This window comes from Mauremys reevesii, linkage group 15 (genome assembly GCF_016161935.1).
Source record: "Mauremys reevesii isolate NIE-2019 linkage group 15, ASM1616193v1, whole genome shotgun sequence".
NCBI classification, from domain to species: domain Eukaryota; kingdom Metazoa; phylum Chordata; order Testudines; family Geoemydidae; genus Mauremys; species Mauremys reevesii.
The window spans coordinates 30,639,781-30,663,613 of record NC_052637.1 but is presented as its reverse complement, the minus strand read 5'-3'; the positions used below and the strand labels follow the sequence as shown (position 1 = coordinate 30,663,613).

The 23,833-nt window shown below is 50.3% G+C and overlaps 1 protein-coding gene across 13 annotated transcripts in view; it reads right to left on the bottom strand.

Moving 5' to 3' along the window:
• Nucleotides 1-23,833, bottom strand: part of CASKIN2 (CASK interacting protein 2) — a 147,985-nt gene that overhangs the window by 57,228 nt on the left and 66,924 nt on the right. For 12 of the 13 annotated variants that reach the window (XR_005588371.1, XM_039500970.1, XM_039500964.1 and 9 more), the window contains one exon: nt 11,277-12,051. Coding sequence is in view for 12 of the 13 variants with exons in the window: in XM_039500970.1 (XP_039356904.1) it covers nt 11,277-11,373 (97 nt within the window). In the remaining variant the exon portion in view is untranslated. Of the gene's footprint in view, nt 1-11,276; nt 12,052-16,765; nt 17,166-23,833 lie in introns of those variants that run through there. The other variant, XM_039500967.1, reaches the window with a different exon arrangement.

Sequence of the window (23,833 nt, the reverse complement as noted above, 5' to 3'; positions counted from 1 at the left end):
ATAATATTTATTTCCACACACACAAACCTTCGTTAAGGGGAGGCAAGGCTGCAGGCACAGATGAGTGCTTTGGGCGGACATTACTTTTCCAAGGATGTTAGGAACCCAGAAGGGCAGAGTCAAGGATGGATTTCCCAAGCAGAGTCACGCTTCAGGAACTCTGTGTCTGAGTCACTTCAGAAATTCTACCCTGACCCCAAATCCAACCCGCCAGCTGCGATGCCAATAAGCCTTTTCTGGTGGATTTGAGTAGGGCAGAAAAATAAGGCTTACGATGGAAACTCAGGTTCGGTGAGCATGGAGTGACTGCTATCCCTCCATAACCATGCCCCTATTCAAAGATCATAGGAGCCAGAGTTAGAAAAGACCCATTAGAACGTTATGTCCATCTGCTCTGCCAGACCAACAGAATGGGCCAGATTCTGAGGTGACATTCTGGGAGTTACACCTGTGTAACTGACAGCAGAATCTGGCCCATACTGCCCCACTAGGGGATGTAACAGGCGATAGAACTCACGCTGTCTTTGAGCCCAGATGATGCTCTGGACATCATATACTCCGTAACACCGATCCCACGGAAAACGCCTAAGGTCGGTGCCCAGTGCCTTATGGGAAAAAATGGTCTTTTCACCACGGTAAAGTTTGGGACAGGTAGTTTAGTACCTGCGTAACGCCGACAGACCCCAGTCGTCGGCGGGCATGAGCCTCTACGGCATGAGCTAAAAGCCAACTGGCTGTTAGCTACAGGTGTAGAGCAGACTCATTTAACTCTCTCGCTTTTAAGTGGTCTCAGTGCCACTAGATGGGGCAGAACACCACACCCAGAAGGTCTGTGGGTTACACCTGCACAGCCCACTACATGACCCCCGGTTATCCATCCCCCAACCACTGATCTCCGGGAGGTGCTATTGTATCTGGTGGCCAGGCAGGGCTCCACAGCATTAACACGCCTCCATACTTCAGGCTTCCAGCAGCACCACGCCCCTGCCCCCTAATCCGAGTAAGGGTCAGACTTTGTACTCAACAGCTGCCCATCATCCCCACTCCTGTGGTCTCTGGCTGAGCCTTCCCATGCCCCTTGTTGGCAGTCATTAGGCCATGGATGTTCCATGCTGCTCCCTCTCTGTTACTGGAGATGCAAATAAAATTCCAGAGGAGAGAGAGAGATGACATGGAGCGAGAGGGGTGTTGGGGAGGATGACGACTTCTTAAGAGGAGTGCTGTTCATCCCAGCCCCCAAGCATGGGAGGGGAGAAGCACTGGCCCGAGTCAGCAGGCCTGGGTTCCACTCGCAGCTCCCGACACAGGCTCACAGGGCACCCTTAGGCAAGTCCCTTAGGGCCCAGTTCGCAAGCGTGATCTCTAATTGTGTGTGCCTTGAGTTAAGGATGCTCAGCGTTAGACCCCCGGGAGATGACGTGGTGTTGAGCAGCTACAGTTGCCACCAAAGTCAAATGGGAGATGAGCTCAGCGCAGCCCCCAGGAGCTAGGGTCGCTCAGCGCCTCCCTGCAAAACCCCCCAAGCCAAGCAGGCCAGACTGTCTGGCCCAGCTGGAATACCTGTTGTGGAAGTGATGCCGAGACCAATAGAACTTCACTTGACCTAGCACCTTTCATCCCCCGCAGCGTATCCCTCAAGGCGCGCTTTGTGGAGAGCTCAACCCCACAATGTTAAAAGGCAGCTGGAAAAGGAGCAGAGGAATTAAGGGCCACACAGCAATGGAGAGGAGAAATGAAGAGTCCGCCAGGGGGAACAGGTACCTGAACGCTGCCCTAGATGGGGACTGTGGCAGAGGAGAAGGCTCTCGTACCTACAGTGGGGGCAGAGAAGAGGCCAGGGCTAGGTGAGCAGAGGGCGGTGGAAGAAAAGGAGGTCGGTGAGGTCAGCTGGTGCACACCTATGGAAGGGTTCGATCCCCTCCCTGGACCAATAGAGAGCCAGCGCAGCTGTCTGAGGCGGGGGCGGGGGGGTGAGGTGGCCAGGCTTTGTCGTACCTGGGCACAAACGGGGGCAGCAGTGCACATGCCGGGGAGCTGGGACTCCTCGGGGAGGCTGCGGTGAAGGGAGTCCATCTGCATGCATGGTCCCCACTGCTAGATGCTAGGGAGTGCCCCTCCCCCGCTGCTTTGTAATGCAAACGCCATCCCATCTGTTTGGTAAGAGCGCAAAGCAGTAGGGCTCTAGGGACGGGGCAGCAGCCAAGCTCCCAGGTCTTGGCACCTCGCTGCCAGCCCGGCGTCCGTGGCTCCGTCCGTTTGGCCCCAGCCACCTGGAGCCCACTGGAGACTCAGACGCTGCCCACCCTGCAGCCTGGCAATTGTCTCGCTCTCTTCAGAGCAAATTCCAAGCTGTCATGCGGCCACCCAGGAATCACTTCAGCGAGGGAGGTTTCCTTGGGAAAGCTGCTAGGAGACAGGCTTTGGCCAGGGGAGTTACTTTTGCGGCAGCAAAGCTATAGGCCACTGGCTGCTGCTGTTCTGACAGCTGGGATGTTGCCAGCCACTGGAACCGGCAAGATCTGAACGCCCGGATCCCAAGCTGCCCCTGCCCTGGCAGGCCAGGTGGGTGCAGGAGGGAAAGGGTACTCTCGGCTTCTGCATCACTGTTTCAGAGGAAACAAGACAGCTCTGCATCCGCAGTCCCAGCCCCCTGACCCAGCCTGGTGTGGATGAGGTGGGGAACGCCCCAGGTAAAGCCTGACAGAACAGGAGGCTTCTGGCCTTTGTGAGCTAAGCGAGTTCCCTCTTCTCCGGTTGCTCCCACGGCTGCATAGTGAGCTCTTCTACTGTCCTATGGACCACGCTGTGGATGCAGCAGAACAGCCTCCTTACGCCCTCCTGCCAGGCTCCGTAATGCAGTTAACTCTTTGGAGACTGCAGGCTGCACACCTGCGCAGCATTCGTTCAGCTGGCAGCTTGATCACTATCATCCTTGTCATCTGCACATCCCAATTGCTGCTCCAGGGCCCGCCGGAACAGAGTGGCAGGGATCTCTTAGCCTGCCAGCAAACCGAGGAGTCACGGGGAGGCATTTGCCCATGTCTTTGCCGTCTCCTCAAACACAGCCCTCTGGGGATCTGCCCTCTTTACAGAGGAGTTTGCTCAAGTCATCTCTCATACGGCTCCTGGGGGAAAGGGGGCAGGATGTTTTTGTCTAGCTTAGCCTATGGCTGGGGCAGTGCCCCTGGGAGGCGCTTAGAGATGCCCAAATTAGGAAGACTCCCATCAGTCGGCTGCACAGTGCTGCATCCATACCAGGGACCCTGTATTCAGGGGTGATGGGGAGTTTAACAGTCAAACATGAGCAGAGGGAGTGAAGAGGAGACCGACTTTCTAGTTAGCCCCAAAGCAGCAAACCCTGCACAGGAAATACCCACCATCAGGGTAGTTCCCACCAGCTGCAAGAGCCCTGCCTCCTGTTGGTGCAGACACTCAGGAAGATCAATGGGCTTTCACCAGGCGAGTGTGAATGCAGCTCTTAAAGGGACAGGAGGTAGTGCCCAGAATGAAGCCCACAATCTCTTCCCTGCCCTAAGCACAGAATCCAGCTCCAAGAGCCTCCTTGTGCCAGGGCAGGCACACTCCGGACTCAGCCACTCGCACACGTACGGCTCCCCAGAATACTCCTTCCCTGAGTACAGTGTGGCCCAGCTGTGCCCTGGGATGTTTTAAGAACATACCCTGCTATAATAAGGAATAAGGACAGCCAAACCCTCTGGGAGCAGCGCCAGAAGTAGAACTTCATCTTCTATCAGCAGGAACTTTTTGGTATTGCAAAGCGCTGCTGGGAAAGGGAAGCCAAGAGATGCGACTGGCTGTGTCCAGATAGGTGGGAGAGAAACCATGGATGGCTCTGCCCAGCGTTCACTCAGGGTGCCAACCCAGGGACTTCAATTCCAATACACGCCTATGAGGGGCAACCATTCAATGGCAGCAATGCAAAGACCTGCCGGCCAGAGGGACCCAGAAAAACACCCATTAGGGAGCGTTTGGGGGAGGTGATACAGGGCAGGGCACTGCAGAACGATGCAGGGTAAAGTCATCCTCCCTCAAACACAGCAATGCCTGCCTATGCTCAGGTGAGCACAGAGGTCTGACTCAGGGCTGCCCCATAGCCAGTAGGGTGCTGGATTTTCACCCAAGCCACTGGCCCGTTTATTAAAGCATCTCCCTGTTCAGCAGGCTGCGGAAGGGAGCCTGTCTCTCATCAGGGAGAGGAGGGCGCTGGCTGCTTCTCAGGCGTTCATACAGGACCCGAATGGGGCCTCGGCTGCCAAAAGGCCTTGCTGCAGTCGGCGTGAACCTGCTAGCAACACGCTCCTCCTCCCGCAGAGCTATAGGCAGCGCTGGCCTGGTGCCAAGGGGCAGCCCTGCCCGTTGAGTGAGGCGCTCTGGTGCCTCTCAGGAGAGGTCAAGCGAAATGCGAGCGGCCGCCCCTCGCCTGCCCTCCGCCGCTGGCAGCTGAATTCTTGCACTAACTCAAGGAGAAACCTGCGTATGGGCTGACAGCCTCCCCCTCCCCCCACCAAGCTTAACTCCAGCTGCCTCTACAAAGGGCAGAGACTGCCCCTGCACCTTGATCCCCGAGGACAGCTCTCCCCTGCCACCCACCCGGAAGATCAGACAGACACGTTGGTGGCTTCACAGGGACAGCAGCAATTCCCAATCCCAGCCTCCTTCCCCCATGGAGCTGGGCAATTCCCAGGAAAGGAGCGCTATCCCAGAACCACCTCCCCTCCCGCAGGCCCCTTATCTCCCTGCTTGCTTCAGGCGTCTCTGATTGTGCTAGCAAGTGCAGCCACAGCTTTGCTAACATGCGGCCCATCAAAGGCAGCCCAGCCAGGGTCCGACCAGCCAAGGACAGGGATGGCCCTTTTCCAAGCACAACAAACGTTAGAGGCAGGCTTTGAACAGACACCGTACATTCACAGTAAGTTGATTCCTTTTGCAGACTCTGCTCCCGCTCTCTTCACCACCCCCCAACCACCCCCGTAAAGAGATTGGAAAGGAGGGATAAAAATCGTTCCCAGCTCAAATAGCTGAACTCTCCGCTCAAGTGGAAGCATGCAGTAGGCGTGAGGAACGCATTCCTTCTGTCAGCAGAACCCTGCCCACCGCGAGAAGCAGCTGGCATTCCAGAGGTCCCAACACAGAGACTGCCAAGCGACCTCGACGGCTGGCACACGACTAGGCAAGTGTTGGAAAGAGACCTCCTCCGTGGGATAGAGGGCTGGGGGTGAGGAAGAGGAGGACTAAATAATTTTAAACACACCATTAGTCTCCCCGCCTTACAGTTTACTGTATTCCAAGCAGTGGTTTAGGAGTAGGGCGATGTAAATACAGAAACTTTTCAAGGCCATTTCTCTCCTTCTCACTCACATCAAGAAGTTTTTACAGGGATCCATGTAATACGGCGACACACTTTAGAAGGCTCTTAAATAGACGCTCAAGGGAAGCAGTGGAATCTCTGTCACTTAATACTTAGCACTTCTAGGACACTTTCCTTCTGTAGCTCTCTCGGCACTTTACTAAGGAGAGTCAGGTGCTAACCCTTGAAGCCTACGAACGTGAAGGAACTTGCCCAAGGTGACACACTGATTCGATGGCAGACCCAGGAATAGAAACTAGGCTGCCTCGGGGTTTTAAAACTAGACTAGAGGAAACACAAACCAAGCATAACGTAACAGGAAATAATCCTGCCCTGGCTGTCCAATGGCCTGGGTGATTCAGATTTAACAGAAAGCCATGGTGGAAGATGCAACTTCTTGCCTTGTTACCCGATAGAGGCAGAGGAGCTGCATAGGAAAGAATGGCTTGGTCCAGGTTTATGGACTCTGCTGCTTCAGCAGCAGTAGACTCGGATGATTTCCATCCTTCCTCCACACACAGAAAGAGACCGAGTGCCCACATGGGGCTGATGGAGCAATGAATGGAGCTGCAATCCAAAGTGGAAGCAGATAATTGACTGTTCCAACTCATGGGGCAGGGAAGCCAGCACACACCATCTAGGAGAGGACTGGCTTTTAAGCGGGGACACACAAATTAATGGTGTGGCCGCTTCTGAAATAACATGTGCCTTACTGGTCACGCCATCTCAAAAAGAATATGGCATTACAGGGGGATCCGAGATGGGCAATGAGAAGGATTAGGGACCTAGAGAAACTCTTACATGGAGAGATTGAAGAGAATGAAATTCCTTCGCTTAAAAAGGCGAATAAGAGGCGAAAAAAAATCTATAAAATAGCACATGATCAAGAAGGTTCTCACCATCTCACAACTCAAGAACAAAGGGCCAGCCAACAAGATGACAGATTCAAAACCAGAAAAAATAAACACTTTTTTCCCACATAATACAAACTGTGGAACTCTCTACCACAGGATGTCACAGAGGCAAACACAATCAACAAGATTCAGAGAGAGACTGGATATTTATATGGATAACAAGAACATCCAGAGTTAAAACAGTTAAAATTAACGAATACTGGAAGAGATATTAAGCCTCATGCTTCAGAGCTTAAGCCAAACTAACTACTAAGGATTAGGAGATAGCCAGTTGTGGGATCAGTTTACCTCACATCTGCCTATTGCAAGGTTCTTAAACCATCCTTTGAAGCAACTAGCGCCGACCACTGTCAAGGAATGGATACTGGACTAGATGGCTTGTGGGACAGGTAATGCTCTTGTATTCCGTGTAAGGCACAGGGGCATTACCAGTGCGATTCTGTCAATGGCAGAAAGAGAATGGTGGCAACAGCAGCCAGAGGGGTAAGCCCCGCACTGCACCCCTGCCAACGCTCCACAGCTGGAAAGCAGGCCGGGGAGGAGCCCATTGAGAAATTCTGGAGGGACAGACTAGCAAAGCAGTTATCAAAGTGAGGTCCGTGCAGAGCTCGCTGTTCACATGGCGCTAGCTCGCCTGTTTGTTTCCAGCTACTGCATCACATTAGAAGCTGCTAAAAATACATGTCTAACCAGGGGCGGCTCCAGGCATCAGCGCAGCAAGTGCGTGCCTGGGGCCGCAACACACGGGGGGCACCTGCCAGTCGCCGTGAGGGCGGCAGTCAGGCAGGCTTCGGCGGCGTGCCTGCGGGTGATCTGCCGGTCCTGCGGTTTCGGCGGCAATTCGGCAGCAGCTATGCCGAAGGCGTGGGACCAGCAGATCACCCGCAGAAACGCCGCGGAATCCGCATGTCCAGCAAACCGTCCGCAGGCGTGCCGCTGACTGCTGTGCTTGGGGTGACAAAAAACATAGAGCCGCCCCCGTGTCTAACATTACCACTCCACACAAGGGACTGCTGTAGTTACCACAGGGATCTGATATGACTGAATGGAGGAGGAAGTGGCCATTGGAAGGGGAGGAGACCACTGGACAAGCTCTTTATGAGTTATTTGTATTACCAGAGAAGCCCCAGTCATAGGCCAGGAGCCCGCTGCACAGGGTGCTGTTCAAACACAAAACAGAGACAGTCCCTGCCTTGGAGAGCTTACTAGTACTCGATTAGAACAGAATCTACATGACAGAAAGGTTTGAGAACCCCTGGACTAGAACAATGGCAAATAACCTGCTAAAATACCGGTATCATGTCTTCTAACTAAGGACACTTGATACGTACGAGGTCTGGGAGCTCAGAAAGCCACTCTAGATGCTTTGTGGATGGCTAAGGTCAGTGTCAGCTTGAAAATATCTGGACTGCACAGAATCAGGTTCAAAGCCTAACAGAGTTGATGTAGCTCTTTATCCTTCTAAGTTAATACTGTTTTGCCCGACTGGAGCCTCTTCCATCCGAGAATCTCAAAGCACTTTACATGCATGAATTAAATGAACCTCACAGACCTCCTGGGAACTTGAAAGCAGGAAATACCCGTTCTCTTGGACTCTGCCTTTAAATCCAGGATCCTGCCTGCTCTGCATGGATAATAAAGCTCTTTCCCTGAGAGTATGGATTTGTCCCAGCATGCTTGGTCTAAAGTTTCTCCTCCTCCGTGCAAGTAGAGGAGAAACTAGTTGACTGCCTTCACCCCAGAAGTGGCTAAATTTCAGTAAAGCTGTGAGCATGCAAACTTTGGAGATATTTTGCGATTCTTCAGGATGAACAACTAGCAAGCAAATCCCCCTGGTAAATTCCATCCAGGAGTCTTCTCTTGTGGCTCAGCTGAATTAAACTCTGTCTTCCCCTCCTAACGGCTGGCACAGCTTGAGAGACTTCCCCCTTTCCAAGGGACAATGGCGACAATGGCCACAGCCCCAATTGTTCTGCTGGTCTCCTCCCCCAGGAATCTAATCTTGTGACTCTCCCCTCCCCTCCCCAATCCCCCTCTTCTTTTTTTTCCAGGGCTACTGAGCCCGTCCCTGCCCAGCCAACTGGCTCATTGTTAACCAGCGCGTCCAGCCAGGAAAGTGATTGATCACTAGGGAGAAAGGCCAAAGCCGTGACGGGTCGTTTAACAATTTCAATTAAACTCTGCAGCGCTCAGACACTGAAGGGGAGGAGAGAGGGAGAGAGAGAAGGAAATTAAAACTTCTACCGCTGCTCCAGGTGACAACCCCAACAGCAGTAGGGTCCATGGGCAATGGCCCACACTCTCCCTGGAGGTATATGGTTTGAGAGACAGAACCCCTCCCTGCTTGCAAAAGTAGCTACAGCAATGGGCACCCCCTGCCTTACAATATCATACTGATGTCCCCCAGCGCCATGGAGCTGCAGGATTAATGTGCTCTCACCCACCAAGAAAAAAAAATTATCACGTGCCCCCAGGGCCTTGAAATAATAGGTGCTCTGACCCATTTGTGCACCAACATTTTCCACGCCATGCACTGCCTAAGAATATGCACATTGAATATTTAACTGTGTGTCCCTGAAGTTCCCGCTGCCGGGACTGGCGCTTGATTCTTGGTTACGTGCAGCGACTTTTTTTAGGCACAGGAGATCCCCGAGGGCTAATCACAGAGATGCGGCTCCGAATCCACTGAGACAGCAGAAGGACTCTTAGAGGGATTTCAAAAATCAGCATCTCGGCCTGTCATATGGAAAGGCGCTTTAATGAGCAACAAAGGCAGCTAGCGTTCTGCTCACCCGACATCTTAACAAAAAGAGAGAGAGAATGAATCATAAGGGAGTAGAAGGCTCCTCTGGTGGAGGGACAGAGCCTCATGCAGCAAGGGAAACTTCAGAGCTCTCTTGCCACCATGTTATAGACTGATCCCATCTCTGGCTGGGGGTTCAGCCCTTGGGGGCAGCAAGGAGGGGACAAAGCCAGAGCAAGGCACTAGAGAACGCTCTCCAATTGCATTTGATTGAGATAGAGTCATCAGGTGATGAAGGCCCTAGGATGGAGGTGAGGGGGCCAGCCTTGCTGCTTCCCCTCCTAGCATGGGGCGCTCTCACCCCATTGTCTGTTACACCTCATCAGGCTCCCTTTTCAAGCCAAGCACACCAGCTGTACCAGTTCCTGCTTCACTAGTTTCTTCCTTAGTATTTAATCTGGAGATAGAAATGGGGGTTGTCCTTATTCTCAGCCCTTCCTTAACGTCAGCTCCTGCTCTCCCTTTGTAGGCATCACTAGCCTCTCTCAGAAAGCTTTCAGAGTGGCAGCCTTGTTAGTCTGTATCAGCAAAACCAATGAGGAGTCCTTGTGGTACCTTACAGACTACCAAATTTATTTGGGTGAAAGCTTACGCCCAAATAAATTTGTTAGTCTTTAAGGTGCCACAAGAACTCCTCGTTGTTTTTTTCTCAGAAAGCTGTCAATCCTTATTTCCTCCTCCTCCTGAGAGCTAAGTATCTCTCCGCCCTCTGCCAAACCTGTATCATTCAGTTGCCCCATGCCACCTGGCCTTGTGATAAGCAGGTGAGCAGACCTGTGCGTGATGTTCCCAATGGGCCGGGCTAGTTCCTTGTACTGACTGGGAAAGTTCTTTCCTATTTGCATTTGGTGCAGCTGTCTAGGGAGCGTTTTGTTTCCGTAACCCCAGCGCTATGGATTTTCAGAGTTTAACCCCGACCTCCTCCCGCTCAGAGCTTTGCAGTGTCTGACCCAGCAGAGTTTATCCCTGCCTTGTTTTTAGAATCCCCCACCTCACTAACTTAGATTTTCCAGCACTGAACACACAGCCCTGAGCTGCTCCTAGTCTCTCCAAGTCAGTCTCAATTATTCCCCCCCCATGCACACACACACACACACACACACACACACACTTTTCTCCTCCTATGAAGCTTTTCACATGAATTCTTTTGCACTCATGAGAAGTGCCAGACTGACAGACCTGGCAACAGGATGCCTGTATTCATAGCACAAGCACAGCACAGGCGGGCAAGCTTCCCCTATGCTGCACCACAACCCTGCCCTGGATGGACACTTCCCAGGATGAAAGGTTTGCTGGCTATCCCTGGCCCATTCAGCCCCTAGCTGGAGTGAGCTGGAGGGTTGTGCTCAATAGGACTGTGTAATTCTCTCCCCATCCCAGTGATCCTGCTTTCCTTTGTCTCCTTTATACACAGTAACCCAGCCCTCACCTGTGTCTCCTTCCCCTGCCACTTTCATATTTTTCATCTAGGACCTTTTCAGCCCTTGAGTGCCGCTTGGGGGACCCTCTGGGCTCCCACTCAACAACCAACAATGCACGCACATAAGCAGTTGCTGATAATGGATGAGTTTCTTTGCTGCAGTGACAGGAGCCTCCCCCTTTATCACAGCCTGGTCAGTGCAAGCACACAGAACTGGCTTTAAATTCATTCCTACTTCAGTTCTGCAGCTGACCTTTAAGAGTATACAGGAAAGAGACGGGCACTACTGAAGGGTTAAACATTACCAGACTTAAAGAATCTGAAATTCAAGGCCTGACAATTGGTTCCAGTTGACTGCCTTGGATGGTAATTTTTCACAAGATAAATCTGACCACAAGGAAGTAGCAATGACTGAAGGACCCTCTGCGCCAGCATGCCCCACAGGAGCTGTGGTGCTCACTTTCCCTTGGTGATTTTCTGCCACCCTTCCCTCTATCTGTCCCCCACATTTCAGGGTTCCCACACAGAGGCTACTAGAAGCATCATCTTTTACATTATCAGCAAGATCTGGATTCACACCCCCAGCCCCTGACTGCAGAGTAGTCTCCACTCCAGGGCACGAGTGCCAGGCTTCACATGCCCTGTTACCAAGGACTCACACACCAAGGCCCTAAGAGTAGAATTCACAGCAACTGGCAAGAGATGCAGCAAGCAGCAACGCCCAGGTTCCTTCAGCTCCCTGCTGCTGCATTAAGAGGCAAAGGTACTCACTGCTCTTGGATGCTTTGACCTTGGCCACCAGTTTCTGCACACCAGGTACATCTCCATTTTTCACAGCCTGGATCAGCTCCTGCTCTCGCCCCATCATGGACAGGTCGGAGTGGTAGGGGAGTGAAAGGAAGAGGTCCTCAGATCCCTCCGGTTCATAAAGCCATGGGCACGCACGTAGCAACTCCTCAAAATGCTCTCGAATGGAGGAAAAGCCCAGCAAGAAAAATATTTTAAAATCCCACGAGACATAAAAAAAAATAGCCTTTATAAAAGGATCTCTCCGTTAATGGCGATAAATGCAGCTAGGAGTCACTTTCCTCTTGAAGGGGACGGAGGTGGGGATGCAGTCTGGTTAAAGAAAATGCAATCTCTTAAACAAAAAATAGTTCTGTGCTTGGGGACCGACTCCAAGCAGCAACAGGGCCCCACAAGACAAAGCCAGGCAGTTTGGAGGAGGGGGCCGGGAGCGTTTGCATTGAGAAGAGTCTGGCCTCTTACCCGAACCTGTGCAAAGCTCTCGGAGAACGAGGGGTCATGTTTTGCTTCCTTCGCGCCAGGCTGAGCTGCGCTGATGATTCCCTAATTCTTCCCAAAGGGATTATGTGCTTCTTTCCATCTGGAAGTTATAGACCTTCTCTCTCTCTGTTATCCCCTTCATGCTGGCATTCCTCTCCTTGCCGTCTCTGCCAGCCACGCTGCAGACCCCCTGGGGGCTGGGCGATCAGACCTTGGTCAGACAGCCCTAGCGGAGAGGTTGTCGTGGTGCTCCCAGTACCTGTGAACATCAACAGCAGGGTCAGGTTTCAAAGGCTATTTACTTATCAGCGTCATTAAAACAGTCCATTGCGACTGCTTCTGTGGCCACGCCGAAGAACAAATAGTTTGACTATATTTAGTACTGGCAGAACTCAGAGTATCCTCGTGTTAACAGGGCTGCAGGAGCGGAGGGGGAGAGGCCCTGTACTGCAGACGTCCTAACAGTAGGTGCTGTGGGCTGGCCTGGTGGGCACAAGAAACAGGAGATCAGTTTGGCCCCCCAGCATGGATGCTCTGGGAAGGTCAAGAGAGCCCTGTCCTGCCACACATGCATGCAGGAGGGAACGGGGCCAGCAGTGAGAGGAGCAAGAGCGTGGGCACAAGCCTTGCCTCCCCCGCCTCTTTGCACACCAGCAATTGTCTGGGCACGCTACACCCTTTCTAAAGGTGGATCACGAGCCTCCAGGGAGTGCGCTCCCCCCGGCGCCCTTGAAGTGTTCTGCCTGCATAGGACACAAGCAGGCAGAATGTTTCCTCAACCACTAATTGAGTGCTGTGCCTCCTTCCCGACCCCAGCAGAGCCCTGGCCGTGGGGGAGATAGACTACAGTGGGAGCATGGTCTAGGGGCTGGAGCCAGGGACAGGGAGTCTGGACTCCCTTGGGTTCTTCTCTTGGTTCTGTAACCGTTTTGATGCATGGCCTTGGGCAAGTCACTTAACCTCTCTGTGCCTCGGTGTACACATCTCTATGCGGCTTTAAGAATCTCCTCTCTTAGGGGAGCTGTAATTAGTGTCCTCAGATGAAAGGTGTGATGGAAGTGGAAGGTATAACAACCCTCTTGGAGTGTGATGGACTTCAGTGTCTATCTAGATACTGATATGGCCATCACTACGGTATCAGAGTGCCTCACTGAGAGCCACTCCACCAGCCAGGACAGGACAGGACAGGACAGGACTAATTTATATTCACTACTGCTACTTTTTCTCCTAGCAGTTTTAAAGAATCCCAGTGATGAGCTTCCAGCCCTTTCCCTGAACATTAAGGAGGACAGAATTCCAGCCCGTTACTCCTAGTCAGGCCGCCTTGGCCTTGCCGAACATTTCCTCTCTCCTTATGCCTTGCAAACATAGATACTGCCTTCAGAATTAACTGGGAAGCTCCAGTGCACTGGGATTTCAAAGATACCCATTAAGAAGGTTATTAGCGCACAAGCATTCTCAGGCAATGAGCTGAGCACAAGCTGGCAGAGTGACTGTACTCAGAAGAGAGAGGAGAATCAAAATTTAATTCGGCCTCCAGCAAGCCAATTCCCTGCTGGCGGACTGTGTCTCCATCTCGGTGCACAGGGCATCCTTTCAGAAACTGAGGTTTCCCCTGCAGTGTTACAGGATGGGGGCCCCACTACACTCATTCCTACCCGCCAAAAGTCTCCCCACTCCCAACCTCTAAATTTAGATTTATCCTAACATGAAGTGTTTTAAATGGCATTCTGTACATTTCTAGACTTCTCCCATGTTTTAGCCATGCATCTGGCAGCTTCTCTTCACCCTGTCATGAAATCTTGGGAGAAGGAGTGTGTGTGAGAAAGAGAAAATAAGAAAGATTGACACAAGCTGCCAAACTGCTGTCAGATAGCTACCATTCTTCATTAGCACCAAATTAGAACCAGCAAACTAGTGCTACAAGGCTCCACTTTCTGTTACCAGTCACTTGAGCCATGGATTCTCTAGATCTCCCTTTCTTAAAGTTCCTGAGACGCATCCTTGGCTGTTTATAATGTTGGGTTCTGTTGTAATAACTAGGACTACAAATCTACCCGAATTCTAAAATCAACTGTAAAAATTATATGAAAGTTCATATGATGTTATAACCATCTAGGCTAACAAATGATGATGAAAAGTAGATCAGGGGAGAGACCAATCTAGCCTCCTGCACCCTCACACATTAGCACCGAGTCGGACTCTTGGAAAAACACTGCAAAGGGAAGAGGGCAAACCCATAAAGCTAAGATCATTGCCTGGTAAGGGAAACACACCAGTGCGTGACTGCAGGATGGGACTGAAAGGGTAGCCACACCTCTGGGCGGCACAGTGGCACCCGCCAGGCAATGACAGCCTTCCTTGTCGTGGAGGGGCACCATCGATCAGTCTTGGCACTGCTAACACTGTGATTGGCTTCTCACTGGCAGGGTGCTGTCTATAAAGGCGTAACCAGGTGGAACTGGGCTTCTTCTTGCTCCCCGCACCGCTGCCAAATACTCCCGCCACTGAGTTTCCCTTGTGACCCCGGGTGATTAATGCGGACCAGGGTGTGGGATGGGACTAGCCAATGCCCTTGATTTATGAGCTTTGGCAACAACTCTCCCCACTCCTGAAGTCGTCGTCATACATCTTGGGGGAAACTCTTTCTTTGTGGACAAGGGGCTTGAACTGTTCACAGGAGCGGAGGGAGGCTGGGCTGTAACAAGGCAGCTCTTCCTAGCCGATGGTGCATCTTGGTCTGAGCAGTTTGGAGAGGCACATGCAGACCAATGGTTGTCAAATGGGCATAGAAAGGCATCAAGGACATCTGCACATTCAGCAGGTGTTGAGATGCTGAACCTCACTCAGCCTGTGAGGCCTTATGTGCACACATCATGCAAACAGATTTTTTCAACCTGGACAGACTGTCAGAAATTGAGAACTGGTTTGCTGGTAGAATTTACCAGCTAAACTCATGCCTAGTGGCATCTGTGTTTGCCCTGGCAGAGGGGTTAGACTCTTCCCTGCTTGGTACACTTAGAATTATTTGAAGATACCAAGTCTCCAAACCCCAGGGCTGGGGCAGCAGCCTTTCCTACAAGTCAGAGGCCAGCTCACTTTCTGTGCTGAAGGGGTTGGATTTGCAGGGATACCCAGACTCGCATGGTGAGGCTTGGGATTTCCCCATGCAGTAGCCTACATGCGATTACAGGCCTTGGGTTTATGCTGGCCCTAGGCAGCTAGGTTATTCTGAACTTGCACATTACAAGTGCGTTGCAATGTGATGTGCATCACAACTCAGGTTGGCGGTCACATCCCCACTTCACTGCTGCCAGGTCAGGCTGCTTTCGGGGTTTCTCTCTATCCTCCCGTTATAATCAAGTCGCGGCCACTTGGCTTAAGTCTAATGCTTGTGTCCATCTCCATTGCTCCTTGCCATAAGCAAACATGAATTGGGTTAACACAGGGGTCGGCAACCTTTCAGCAGTGGTGTGCCGAGTCTTCATTTATTCACTCTAATTTAAGGTTTCGCGTGCCAGTAATACATTTTAACATTTTAAGAAGGTCTCTTTCTATAAGTCTATAATATATAACTAAACTAGTGTTGTATGTAAAGTAAATAAGGTTTTAAAATGTTTAAGAAACTTAATTTAAAATTACATTAAAATGCAGAGCTCCCGGACCGGTGGCCAGACCCGGGCAGCGTGAGTGCCACTGAAAATCAGCTCGCGTGCTGCCTTTGGCACACGTCATAGGTTGCCTACCCCTGGGTTAACAGAACATCTCCTGGAACCTCAGTTACTGCACCAGCTTAAAGCTGTTTGGTTTCAATCTGCTTCAGCACATCTTACCCAACTTCACTTCGATATCATCCAAACACACTGGCACTTGACTTTTTTATACTGAAGATTTGTTTTTCCAAGTCAATCTACACTAGGAAGCAGGCTCATATCTGAATGCCAGCTACTCTTCCAACCTCATCCAAGACTCTGCGTAACCAAGAGTTAACAATCTGCACCTCTCAAGCTTCACAAGAGTGCAGCAGTATCAGATGTAGTCCTCCCTCCGCTCCCTGTTCGTGTTTATAGGCAATAGTCTGGAATGTGATTTGCTGTATACAGTGATAGCAAACAACCCTCCTGCTAGGTGAGAAAGCTAATCTTTCAACCCAGGAATTCACCTGGAGAACCCAGGAATCTGAAATATTCCTTCAAACAACTCGGGGGGAGGAGGGGAACAGTCGAATTATGTAAGGGGAGGAGTAGAGCTGCTGAACAGCAATTTAAAAACAAAACAAACAAAAAAACCCAACCCTAAAGGGCAGTCTGGGGATGTTCTCCACACCCCCTGCCTTCAGAAGGGGAAAACCTGATGCAAAGGTTACTATGATGGAATCACACCACAATCATAACAGTAAACACTTAGCGCTGAGGCATCTCCTCTGCCAGGCACTATACAGACCTAGGAAAATCTAGTCTCTCCGCCCCCCCCCCCCCAGTATACTTAATCACCCCCATATCACAAATGGGGAAGCTGAGGCTGGGATGTTCAAGGCACTTGCCCAAGACCACACAAGGAGCAAGTTGCAACAAAAGCCAACTGGAGGGGATTATAAAGGAAGGGGGAGGGGGAGGAACAGTCTAATGAAAAAGAGAAAAAAAAAGGCGACCTGGAGCACTTCTCTTAAGAGACTAAAACTATAAAAGAGTAAAGAACAAATTAACCTGGGGCAGAAGAACGTTACTAGGCAGCTCTGACAAAGGGGATCTTTGAACTTCTTCTTTTACTCGGGGCTTTAAACAAATACTTTCAGATCTAAACGCTGAACGGGACCCGAGCGGAGCTGAGCCTATTAAAGGAATTTGAAAGCTCCAGCACAGGCACCAGTGACCCAGCAAGGGGGGGGGGGGGAAATAAGGGAAAGTCATTCTCTGCGGGCAGCAAACAACCCGCATCAATTCCCGCCCCGCTCTTTCTTCTCCATAACTCACCTCCCCAGGAACTCCCCTGCGTTTCCAACAGGCAAAGTTGCAAATCCAATTCCTTGTCAGCCACGTCTGCCCCTGGCTGGGGAAGGTTCTCCCACCCCCACCCCCGCAGAGCTGGTGTAATAAAAGCCAAGCGCAGATCTCCACTTCCACACAAAAATGCCTTTGATCTCTTACAGTCCCGGACTCGGGGGGAAAGAGGGAGGAGGGGGATCAAGTCCCCAGGCGCTGAAACTGCAAAGCAGAGCTGCTGCTGCTGCTGCTGCTGCAACAATATCCCCCTTGGTCCTCAGAGCCCTGCCTGGCCTGCTAGGGATTCCCACGGGCACCGCCGACCCCGCTGCTGAAATTGACCCGTCTAGTCAGTCTCACAGGGCGCCTAGGAACTCTGAAAAGTCTCTCCTCCCCCCCCTGCCCGCTCGGTCTGTCTCCCTGCAGGAAATCCCTCCCAGCCTCCGCTCCGTCCCTCCTGATTGGAAAAGCAAAGGGGGCTGCACGAGCTGGGCAGGGCCAGGGCTGCTGTCAGTCAGGGTGATGCGGTTCCAGATTTGGGCAAGGGGAGGGCGCTACCTAAGACTCTAGTGTAACTGCAACGGGGAGCATGTGCCCAGGTGTGCGCGCCCTGGGGCCGGAGCCTTCTCCCCAGCCAGAGCCTGGTGGAAGGTGGAGAGAGGCGTCCCAGCCCTTACATACTAGCCTGTGCCATTCCCTTCCAGCTGCAGGGAGCACAGGGTGTATGGGCGGCCAGCTTATCTCTGGGAGCAGGGAGAACTACAGGGCTGGGGGTGGAAAGAGCTTAACAGCAAACCGGTTCCTCTCTTTCCTTACAACTCTCAATTCAGGTCAGATTCAGTTTAAACACTTTAAAAACAATGCCAGCGAAGTGCTGCCAGTGCCACTTTAGTCCCTGGTGGTAAGGAGATCTCAGCTCTAAGGAATTCCTGCACCTCCCTCCCAAGGCTGGATTCTTTACCAGGGGGCTTGCTGGAGCAGCTCCTTACTGTTTTAGATTTGTTAAGTGCCAGCCATGCGCTGAAGCAATTGTTTTACTGCTTTTTGGTGTTTCCAAGTCTAGAACTTTAGGGTCCAGGGTGCATTTCAAACTCTTTAATCACCCCTGGAGCCATCCCTCTGCGTGCATGTGATGCATTCTCTTTCCCTCACTAGGCTCTGTGGATTTTGTGTGAGCTGGAGGGTAGGCCCCAGTCCTCTGAGATGTCGCCTTTACTGCAGGGATCCACCTGTGCAGAGCTCAGGTCCCACCATGTCAATCCCATAACAAGCTCTGCGCATTAGGATCCTGCACAAATGGGACTTCGGTGGGGTTCCGCATGGGTGCAGGGCTCCTTGCAGGATTGGGGCATTAGACCGTCAGCTCTTTGGGGGCAAAGACCTTGCCTTCCTTGTCCGTAAAACATTTGATGTCCCTATGGCACTATACAAGTAATAGTTAATCACCTTTAATCTTACTACAGTGAAGCATCCAAAATAAGCGACCATCAAAAATGAGTTACTGAAGGCCACTTCCTAACAAAAGTGGAGCAGAACTGTAGTCAGTAGGACTGCCTTGTCAGAAGGGTTCTTAGAACAAGAGGTTGCCTAATAAAGCTGGACAGCTTTCACTGCATGATAACACTGGATTATCAACAGCTAATCAGATTAAAAACCCATACATTGGCTTAATTCACTAAAGGCCCAACCCACAGCTCCTGTTGGCTTTTGTGGGAGTCATAAGTACTCAGCACTTCTCCAGATCAGCGCCTAAGAAATTACACCAAACTATAGTTTATTGAGCAACATGAATAATGAGGAAAATGGCAGGGCTGGCTGAGAAGGAAGAACTGGAGTTCTAAAATACCCCGTCTTTTCAGTTCTGATTTAAAAAAAAAAAGATTATGCACATTTGATTAGAAATGTCAACATTTTACAGCTGCTATTTTGAAGCGCGGCACTATAAGTAATCTTGCTAGGAAGTGACATGAAGTTAAAGGTCTTGTTGTTCATTATGTGATTTTGTCAGAGCTTGTAAAGCGCAATGACATTTATACTAATCCCCCGAATTTATGTAGTACCTTTGTCCTTTTAAGGATCTTAATTAAGCTTCACAACACCCTGGGAAGCAGATAAGCCCACTTTGTAGATGGGAAACTAAGGGCTGGTCTACACAGTTTTTGTACCAGTGTCACTATTTCCTTCAGGGATGTGACTTTCTATCAATATAATTACACAGATACAATCCCTAGCATAGGATTATACCAGTATAACGGTATAATCTTACAGCAGTACAGTTTACTTCCATTCTCATACAGGAATAAGCTACACTGGTATAAGCACCTTTGGACTGGAATAACTGTCTCCCTGTAAGGAGGGTTGTGCGATTTTAATTATAATGGTATTGATAAAGTGGTACAATTTGCGTGTGAAGACAAGTTCTAAAACACAGGAGTCAAGGCCAACATTTCTAAACTAGGGTGCCAATTAAGCACTTGGCCTGATTTTCAGCTATACCGAGCCACTACAATTCCCAATGACAGCTTTGAACATTAACCCATGTATTTAGGTTCTTTACTTTATGTAACTAAATTTGAAATTTTGGCTTAAGTTACTTGCCTGAAGGCACACAGCGATTGTTGCGGCAGGGCTGGGATTAGAAGACAGTAGTCACGCTACCTATCAGTAAACCACACAGCTTTTTAACCCTTGGAAAGCTAATATTTCTTCCTCCTGATCATTTAGTAAGAACTGTTGGTGTCCCAGAACACCAGACTCCAGTGAAGGCACTTTGTAGCACTACAGACAAAGCATCAGGATGTCTGATTTATTTTCATGGCATCCACAGTACAGGTTCCAAGAGGGGTGATCACCAATAAAGAAAAACCCTACACAAAATTTCATCTCAAAGCTAAATATCTCATAGCAATTAAGAGAGCTGTGTGTTGTCCAGAGCTATCCCATGAGGTTGGGGAAGTGGGACAGATCTGTCCAGAGCTGGGGAGAAAGGGCTCTTTTCTGCCTGACTAATCACCCCCTCTACTGCACTGGAGTGGGTTCCAAGCTCCTTTTAAAAGTTATTTTCCTTGGAGTGAACCTGGGCAGTGGATCAGAGCTGAATGAACTCTATTGCTGCATTTCTGGTGCAACTTTGTGGGAGGGAACATGCAGGAGCACAGCTAAAAGCTCACCCCAGGCCAAGTCCTCACTTTCGCAGGGCCTGGTTTTCAAAGGTGCTGAGCACCTGCAGCTCCCATTGACTTCAGCTAGAACTGTGGGTCAATGGCTTTGAAAATCCAGCCCTTAGTGAGTTCTTTGTACATGGGACAGAACTGCTCAGATTCCCTCAAGGACTTTCCCTTTTGCACTAAAGAGAACCTCTGTCTAGTTGAGACAATATTGCCATCTAGAGGTGAGTAGTACAACCTTCCCGTTGCAGGCTATTGGTAGGGATTGATTATACTGGAATAGTATTCTTTTTAAACAAGGAGTTATTTGAGAGCACCTTTCAGGGAGGGAGGCGGAGGAAAAGAGAATTTGCTGTTTGAGGAAATATATTTTGGCTTGATGTACACAGAAAACATACTAAGTTCATATACTACAATACACAAAGTTTGTATTATAACATCTGTTCTTCCCCTTCACCCTCGCAGGTATTGCTGTGTGCAGCTCAGAACTTCAAGGGGCTAGAACTCTCCTCTTCCTTCTCCAAGAGCAAAGCCCCCTACCATGGAAACTAATGGAGACTCACATCAGCAGTACAAGGCCTATGACACAGAGATGTGTCGTTCCAGTGTCATCCATATGCATACAGCCCCGCTCCAGGACATTAAACATTGCCATAAACAAGAGCAGAATTCATTCTCCAGTCAGCATATTTAAACCAGGCCTTTAATCTGATCATTTTACCCCTCACATGTAGGTTGCTTGAAGTCTGAGAAAGCAGCAGCCCTTTGGAATGCCAACACAGGACCAGACAGGGATTTCCCCTTTCCCCAAGCTATGCTTGTTCCTTTGCCATGTCCCTGGAGCCCACATTGTGGGGGGGGGTGGGGAATTGAAAGTCTCGCTTCATCTTTGCTGTTCCATCAGTCTCTGCAGCTATTTATTTCTTCATCTAACTCCTGGGATTATCCCTTCATTATTTGTTTCCAATAGTCAAAACAAAAATGATTTATTTGTTGTCAGAATGATTTATTTGTTGACCAAGAGCAAAATATCCTGCAGGACTTCCAGAGCATCCCCAGTTGTCTTTGTTAGCCCCAGCTGAGAGCCAGACCCACAAAGGGACATAGGCATCACAACACCTAACTTTCAGGCACCAAGAATATCCCTGGAATAACAATGGGATCTACAAAGCCTGAGTAAGGTGCCTAGGCTCCCCATACACTGCATGGGGAAAGAGAGACGCCCAATAATGCAGTCCATGAGAGCCAGCATGTTAGGTGGGGAGCTGCCTGAACTGCTCAGTGGAAGGTGCAGACAAGAGGGGTTTGTCCTAAGCCCCGTCCCTCTCACAGAGTTGGGTGCCTATCTGCTTGTGATCCACAGCTGGGAACCCTTCTCCTGGAGTCAGGCACCGTAGATTTTTAAGTTGTTTCTTGAGAGAATGAATGAGGAGCCTGCCTCATACCTCACAAAGTGGCCAGAGGAGGAGATGGTCTTGATGGAGGAGACGGTGTTGGTAGTAGCCACCTTCTAAGTATTAGCCCAGGGGTAAGAGTGGGATGTGGGAGAGCCAGGGTCAATACCACCTCCCCTCATTGTGAAAAAGGATTTGAACTAAGGTCTCCCACTTCCGAGGAGCTGCCCAAACCACTGGGCTATAGGATATCCTGTTATGGGGGCTCCCCCAACCTCTCCAGCTGCTCCACTGTGTATAAATACTTAAATAGTCAGTGGGCCAGAGAGTGACCCTATGGTCAGGTAGTTAGGGCATCCCATCCAGGAGGTGGGAGACCCAGGGTCCAGTTCCCATCACTCTAATTATTTACAGCTCCAACAGGAGAGATTGAGGGAACCCCCACATCAGAATATCCCAGAGCTTGCTGGTTAGAGCACTCTCCTGAGAGGTGGGAGACCCTTGTTCAAAACCTCTCCCTTCTTTCAGGCAGAGAGTGGGGTTGAACCTAGGTTCCCTACATCTCTCAGCTGAGTGCTCGAACCCCTCAGTTAACAATTATAGGGTGGCCAGCACCAGATCTCCTCCTGGATTTTCAATGGGGCCCAATCCAGTAAGTGTGCTCAGAGCACTTCTACTGGATGGGGGAACACCAGTCTTCACCCACTGGTGGATTCCTCTGGGGCTTCCATGTGAGAAAGATGACGGTCTGAACGCTGGCAATGAGGCTGCAGTGTGCATGCTCAGAAGCGGACACAAAAGTGCCTTTCCCCCTGAAAATTTAGGTGCTAAGTAAGTTTAGATGCCAACCAAGCAAGGGCTTTGTGAATCACAGTGGAGCCTAAAACTGGGATTTAGGTACCTAAATATCTTTCTCAGTCTGGGCCCAAGAGCACAAAACTTTTCATTAAAAATCTCTCATTTGCTCATGGATTGCAAGGCTTTGAAAGTTGAAACTGTTTTATCGCCACCTAGTGGCAGAAAAGAGCCTCTAAAAAGTGACAGGCTGAGAATAGAGAGACTTCCAAACCATGGTAAGTATGTTATGAAACAGCATGATGGAAACATATTTTTTTCAGTCGCAGCTCAGTCAAATCCCCACCTTTCCCTCTTGTTCGGTTTAAATACCATAGGGAGCAGTGTGGTCTAGTGGTATGACCATCAGGAACACCTAGTCAGTGATGTGCCGCTGCTATTTTTAAGCCCTGCATTCCAGGGGTATGCATGCTGCACAGGGGCAGGTGGGAGGATGAGGCTGGGGAATTCATTTAAGCACATTTAAATTAAAATGCTTTCTTATAACCAGAGCCAGGCTAGGAGGTGGAGGCACCGCTCAGTGAAAGTGACAGATTAAAGGCACTGTCTGGAAATACCCAACCTCTGAAAACAATAGAGGATTCTGATAGTCCAGCACAATAGGCAGCTTGCACCATGCAAATGAGGGTCTGAAGATGCTGTGTGGGAAATGAGACGGTTATCCCTATTTTTAAACACTCCTGACCCTTGGTACAATCTTATCTTTTCCATTCTAAACATTAAAAGATTCCTCCTCAGCAGTATTTTTATGACAACCCCCACAACTCCAAAATTCAGCATCCCAGGCAGGGACATCTCTCCTGGTTTGGTGATGGAATGGTGGGAGGCAAGGCCTCTGCGGGACATCACTGGCTCCAGGACTAAGCCAAGCTCGCTGTAAGAGGCAGGAGATGGTTCCCTGCCTCCCAGTGGGTCGCTGTGAGGATTAGTTGGCTAAAGGGCCACATTTATTTACTCAGGTTTATAGACTGGTGCTGTACAAAGCTCTAGGCACATGAACAATTCTAGCTTCCTAAAGGCACACACAGAACCAGTCAATCGATGCACAGTCAACATAGGTCTCCCCACATAACTAAACCCTCATCCCTCCTCAACAGCTTCAGAGAAAGCCTGGGGAAGGAGGCATTGCTATGTGGCCTGAAGGTTACTAAATGTGGGCGTGATGGGACCAAGCTGAGGGAGTGGGATTTGGAGCTCAAGGCCCTCCACTGAGAGCGTAGCCTACTCAAATGAACTCAGCCAGGGACTAGCCACTCAAATGCCCCCTCTGATCTCAGCTGTCAGACAAGAGCAGCTCCTTAGAAATACAGCAATCAAACCATCTGGGAATTTACAGCTCAGACCTCAGTGCCTTGAACTGCACCTGAAAATGAGCTGGGAGCCAGTGCAGACTCTGGAGAACAGGTGCAATAAGCTCCTTGTGGGAGGCTCTGATATGTAATTGAGCAGCCACTTTCTGCACCAGCTGAAGTTTGAGTGGTCTCCAGATACAGTTCATATTACAGTGACCCAACCCAGAGGTGACCGAGGATTATAGTGAGGTTCAGATTCAAAAGGAAAGGCTGCAACCTTCTTGTCTAGCACAGATGGATGTAACTGCATTTGGGTGCTGCTGTCTGGACATCCAGCAGCTGAAATTCCAA